This window comes from Osmia lignaria, chromosome 10 (assembly GCF_051020975.1).
Source record: "Osmia lignaria lignaria isolate PbOS001 chromosome 10, iyOsmLign1, whole genome shotgun sequence".
NCBI classification, from domain to species: Eukaryota; Metazoa; Arthropoda; class Insecta; order Hymenoptera; family Megachilidae; genus Osmia; species Osmia lignaria.
This window is the reverse complement of record NC_135041.1, coordinates 3452429-3458339: the sequence shown is the minus strand read 5'-3', so window position 1 is coordinate 3458339 and position 5911 is coordinate 3452429. Positions and strand designations below refer to the sequence as shown.

At 40.3% G+C, this 5911-nt stretch overlaps 1 protein-coding gene across 1 annotated transcript; it reads left to right on the top strand.

The window, feature by feature from the left end:
- The first annotated feature begins 1345 nt into the window (after window positions 1-1345).
- Window positions 1346-3606, top strand: LOC117610666 (uncharacterized). The gene is made up of 2 exons (XM_034338302.2): window positions 1346-2087; window positions 2588-3606. The coding sequence occupies exons 1-2, from the start codon at window positions 1346-1348 to the stop codon at window positions 3604-3606; spliced, it is 1761 nt and encodes a 586-aa protein (XP_034194193.2).
- Window positions 3607-5911: the final 2305 nt, after the last annotated feature.

The following is a 5911-nucleotide window of genomic DNA, read 5'->3' as shown; positions in this document are numbered from 1 at the left end:
CCTGGACCTCTTCATATGTGTGGAATCCTGGCTGTCAGAAGCGAGACCGCATGAGAAGAGCTTCCTCCACAGCGGCTTCAAAACCTTCAGGAAAGATCGAATACATTCAAGAGGAGGAGGGATCCTGATCATGATTCGGAACAACTTAGCCTTCAAAGAACTTAGCAATCTCAAGATCCCTGGTGACACCGTGGAGCTAGCGGGTATAAAGATCACCAATACTAACTCTGTAATAAATATCTACGTATGTTACAGGGCCCCAGGAACGACTCTCTCACCAACCAAATGGGATCAAATCATCGACAACGTTGAGCGGGGAAGTCACACAATCCTAATGAGCGACTTCAACGCTCATCATAAAAATTGGAACTGCAAGAAAAATGACTCTAACGGAGAACGTCTCCTAAACAGCTCTGATAAATTCAACCTATTCCTCCACAACCCCAATTCCACTACCTACGTACAAGGCAATTCCGCCTCTAACCTTGACCTAATATTTTCCTCTCTCAACGTTGCCGACAAAATCAATGTAAGAGTAAGTGACGACACCTGGGGCTCTGACCACTACCCAATATTCATAGACTTAAACTTAGAAAAGACGGTATATCGTAAAAAATCGTTCAATATAAAATCTAAGAGGACTGACTGGGAAAAAGTCTGCAGAGACCTGGATGATAACTATTATCAATTCCTGACAAGCGAATACGACACTCTACCGACTAAGGATAAATATTCCGTCTGGGTAAGGGCTGTGACTACAGCAGTCGAGCTAAACACACCCAGAAAGAGAACGGTTAACATTAGATCCCACAGAAACCCTGTCCCTTGGTGGGACTCGGAGTGTGAAAGAGTTAAAAGACTTCGCAAAGCCTCTCTAAAAAAATAGCAATTCACCAAAAATCTCCACGATCAAATAGAATATAAACGGGCATCTGCCCTAGCTAGGAAAACGTTTAAAAAGAAAAAAAGAGACAATTTCAAAGCCTTTGCAGAAAAACTAAGTTTCGCTTCCAACAAAACCTATGTCTGGAATACCAGTAAGATCCTAAAAAACAAGTGGGTCAAAATCACATCAACCCACACATCCGAGAGCCACCAATGGAATAATAAAATCACCGAAGCCCTGAACAAAATCAGCCCCCCCTGGGTCCCCAACGATCCACGTAGCTTTCCAGTTTGTGACGAAAACGACTTCCTAAGCTCTCCATTTGACTTTGCGGAATTCAACAGTGCTCTGCAAAACAAGTCCAGTCACTCAGCTCCTGGCATCGACGGGATAGACTACGAAACTATCAAAAGAATCCCCATCAAATTCAAACTCATTCTTCTGGATCTGTATAACGAGATGTACGGCACGAACAACTACCCAGAAGAGTGGAAAAAATCGTACATTCACTTCATCAATAAACCGGACGGTAAAAGCGTCAGACCCATCTCCCTTACATCTTGCCTCTGCAAACTCTTCGAATCCCTAGTAAAAAACAAACTGGACTGGTGGATAGAACACAATAATTTTCTCCCCAGGGCTCAATCCGGGTTCCGAAAAGGTCACTCTACTGCTGACAACCTAATCAATCTCACTATTAGCATAGAAGAAGCCTCCAGCAACAAAAAAGACCTGTTAGCGGTATTCTTAGACATTAACAGCGCCTTCGACAACGTAAACATAGACATACTCCTCAGTCAGCTAGCCAAGGTAGGCTGCCCCGCCTCTCTAGTTAAATTTATCCAACACCTAACATTTGAAAGATTGATCTTCACAGAGGCCACAGGAATCAATCCCAGGAAAGTGTACAAAGGGGTACCGCAAGGGGGGGTTCTAAGCCCCATTCTCTTCAATATATACGTATCAACAATAGCCGAGAACATACCTAAGGGTGTCACAATCAGCAAATTTGCAGATGATATTGCAGTTTATAGCAAAAACAAGAAGCTCCTTGAAAAGACAATCTCACGTATATATGACAAACTGCTGAATTTGGGCTTGGAACTTTTAACCCACAAAACAACCTTCGTACACTTCAACAAACACAATATCAAACCAGGCCAAACTGAAATAACAATAAAAGACACAGTAATTAAATCAAGTGAATATATCCGCTTCCTAGGTATACTCTTCGACTACAGAAAAAAAAGTGCTCGAGAGCCATGAACATAATAAAATTTGTAAGGGGCACATGGTGGGGTGCCGATCCGGACATCCTAATAACTTTGTACAAGAGCTTTGTACGTTCAATTCTAGATCATGGGTGTTTCATTTACTTTCCAACACAAGCCAAAAACATAGTAAAACTGGAAAAAATCCAATATGCAGCAATAAGAGCAGCCCTTGGCTATAGAACCAGCACCCCCACCAACATCCTCCTATCAGAATTCAAGCTCCACCTCCTCCAAGAGCGCTCCAAATTTCTGTGCAACCGATACCTGCACAAAGTCCTCTCCAACAGGAAGCTGTTAGTCCATGAAACCATTTCCCGCTGCAGTAAAATTTTAGCCAGCAGGAACAAAAAACGGAACTTTAGCAACCGTATCCTACTATCCTGGATAGGTAACTCTAAGAACATAACCGGACACATATTTTCTACAGACTACTATCCTATCCATCGTACAGACTACTACGCTCTCATAAAGAACATAAACATCAACACAGAATTTGGCAAAACCCTAGTACGTACAGGAAACCCAAACACCCTAATTGACCAGCTGACCACCGAAGAAAATTCTCATGCAATCTACACCGATGGAAGCAAATCAAAAGAATCACCTTCTGTAGGAAGTGCCTGCATGTGCAAGGACTTAAACATCTTAACAACCAGAAGCATCCATAAAGATTCCTCAATATTTACGGCGGAATGTGTGGCTATAAGCGACGCGATGGACATCGCTCTAAAGCACCCCAATCGGAAATTCCTCATCTTCACAGACTCCCTCAGCGTCCTGCTCGCCTTAACGCACCCGACAGCGAGCATCAAAACCAACCCATACATACTGGAGATAAAAAGAAAGATCTCCGAACTCTGTGTTAAAGCCCAAAACAGCAACCCGATCAAACTCTACTGGATTCCAGGCCATAAAGGAATCCGCGGCAACGAAGAGGCAGACCAACTAGCCAAAGCCGCAGCAAATCTTGCCCCGACAGATCGCACCAAAATTCCCTTCACAGACCTTAGCAAGCAGGCCAAAACGATAGCAACTAATACTACACGGGACATCATCACGCAATTAGGATTAACCAAAGGGAAGAACTACTTTACGCACTTCCACAACAATCACGCCAAACCTTGGTTCACCGGAAGGAACCTAAAACGAGAAACCATCACGGTGGTCAACAGATGCAGGGCAGGCCATTACAACCTGGCCCACTTCCTAACTCGGATAAACATAGTGAACGACCCGAAATGTCAATGCGGCTACGAAAGGCAAGACATCGGCCACGTATTTTGGCAATGCTCTCTGCTTGACGACCAGAGGAAAGACCTGATCTGCAAGCTACAAAAACTGAGCTACCACCTCCCTCTGTCATGCAACATCCTACTTCAAAACCCCACAACAGCCATATGTAACATCATCCAATCGTTCCTTAAAAGCTGCAACCTATCGATCTAACACAACCTCACGAACCTCACCAAACCTACAACCGCACGACTTATGTATGCATACTTTCATTTGTATATCCGCCTATGTAAAATGTAATGCGAAATAACCTCAAAGGAGGTTCACATCGCTTAAATAAAAAAAATAAAAATAACTCATAGGTTTCACATTCTTTGTGATACAAGTTAGAATGACCATTACCATTCTAGGATACGCGTAACTGATTGTTAGATATTCATTAGCGGACAATATATGGTAAATTGGTAAGTCCATTATCTGTTCTAACGAAACACCATCCATGTTGTATTTCCCTCTCCCATCCTTAATTAATCCTCAAAAATGTAAGCAGTTTGGGTAGTAAAACTTATTTAATGAAACGGAAAGCTGGTTATTACATATACAGGAGGAACAAATAAATAATAGAATAAATGGAAGTATCTGAAATGGGAAAAGTTCTTCGGAAAAAATGATGATCGAAAACAATAATACTATTATTATTTGCGCCTCTTGAAATAGTTTAACTTTGCCATAGGTCTTTTGCCATAAAACCATAAATAATAAAGATATTTAGAGGGATATTTTAAGAGGGATATTATAGAATTTTAATTCGACGGATGTAACACTACCAAAACGTTCCCGGAATGTTGGAAACTGCTTAGAGCAATCTGCGACACTCAACTCGCTCTGTCCACATGGGAGTTACAGTTAGAGTGACAACATGGCAACTTGCTCTAACTATAAGCCAGTCTAGAGCACTTTGCACACAGCGACATTGAGTATATGTATACGTACGATCCAGACATCAACGTGTCTGGTAAAGGTAGAGTAAGACAGTTCTACTGGCTCATAGGTATGTATTCGAAATTAAGTCTAAAAAGCAAAATCATTCTAAAACCTGTATGGACTTATGGGATTCAATTTTGGGGTACAGCCAGTAACTCTAACATTGAGATCCTACAGCGATTCCAATCGAAAACGCTAAGGCTTATCTGTAATGTTCCTCGGTATGTAACCAATGAAACCATACATAGAATAGAGACTTAAAAATACCAATAGTTAAAGAAGAAATTTCGAAATTCAGTAACCGCTATAACACACACTTGACTAAACATTCCAACCTTCTAGTTATCCAGCTTCTAAACAGAGCAGACCACCGAAAAAGACTGAAGAGGCATTATACACTGGATCTACACAATAGATTCAATTAGCATAGAATATTTTAAATTATTTAGATATGAATCAAACAAGGTAGCCTTACCGTGAGGTTACATATCATGACATGGCAACATGACATCATACTTGCTCAAAATTCTCTGTGAGAATTGTATGTAATATTCTATCCAATAAAAAAAAAAGAGATTATGATGAGCGTTACAACCCTCTATCAGACATGTTTCTTCCTTAAATTTTTTTATATTAGATAGAAGAAGCAAACTTCTTTCATTAAAATGTTGTGCATGCTTCAAGGAATTGAAAACTAATATAGGGAACATTTGCTAACGGAAAGAAGAGTTCTCGAAATGTCGAAAAGAAACATTAAAAGAAATACAAACCACGGAGGTAACAATAACCACCAACAGTTCTTGAACTCTTCTAAGCGTGTCAACCTCGAGCGAGTGAGTGTGTGCATGCGTACGTGAGCGGTAGGAATGTTTTTGCTCACGATGAAAACGTTAGAGCCGGCGGAAAGGTTGAATGATACGAATTTGAAGGAGGACCGGTAATGTTTGATCCGAGCGTAGATAAAAGGACGCGCAGGCAGAAGGGACAGGCAGAATAACCAGAGAACTGCGACGCGCATACGATTACGATTACAAATACGAATACGAATACGAATACGAATACGATCATGATCACAGTATACGAATACGGGTTTTGTCTTCGATCATTGTACATCTCATTGAAATATAATTTAATTCTGAGTGATAAATATCACATTACTCTTAAATCATGGTATCATTTGAATATTCCAATCCTACACTAATAACACTGTCCAACAGTGAATTTGTGTTCCGATTCCCACTAGGTACTTCTTATAGTGCTTTGTATGCTAATTACGAATCTGGAAACCGTTTTGTTTCTATACGTACAGTTTTCGAGAAATTTGATTTTGAAACAAAAACATATTTTTCAGATTTAAACAAATTTTCTAACGTAATTATAAAAGATATTGAAATTCTATTTACACTGAAAAATTCTGTAGACTTTCCTGAATACAACGATACCTATTTTTAATACATTATAAATGTTTAAGTATATTTAAACGATCATTGAACGCGGAGGGAGTCCGAATTGGCACCAAGTTTTTAGGATATTT

Bases quoted from the DNA above. Each gene is read 5' to 3' on its own strand.
- LOC117610666 (XM_034338302.2), top strand. From the start codon at position 1,346: ATGTACGGCACGAACAACTACCCAGAAGAGTGGAAAAAATCGTACATT. The intron at 2,088-2,587 runs GTGAATATATCC...TATTTTCTACAG, and splicing joins AGACACAGTAATTAAATCAA to ACTACTATCCTATCCATCGT.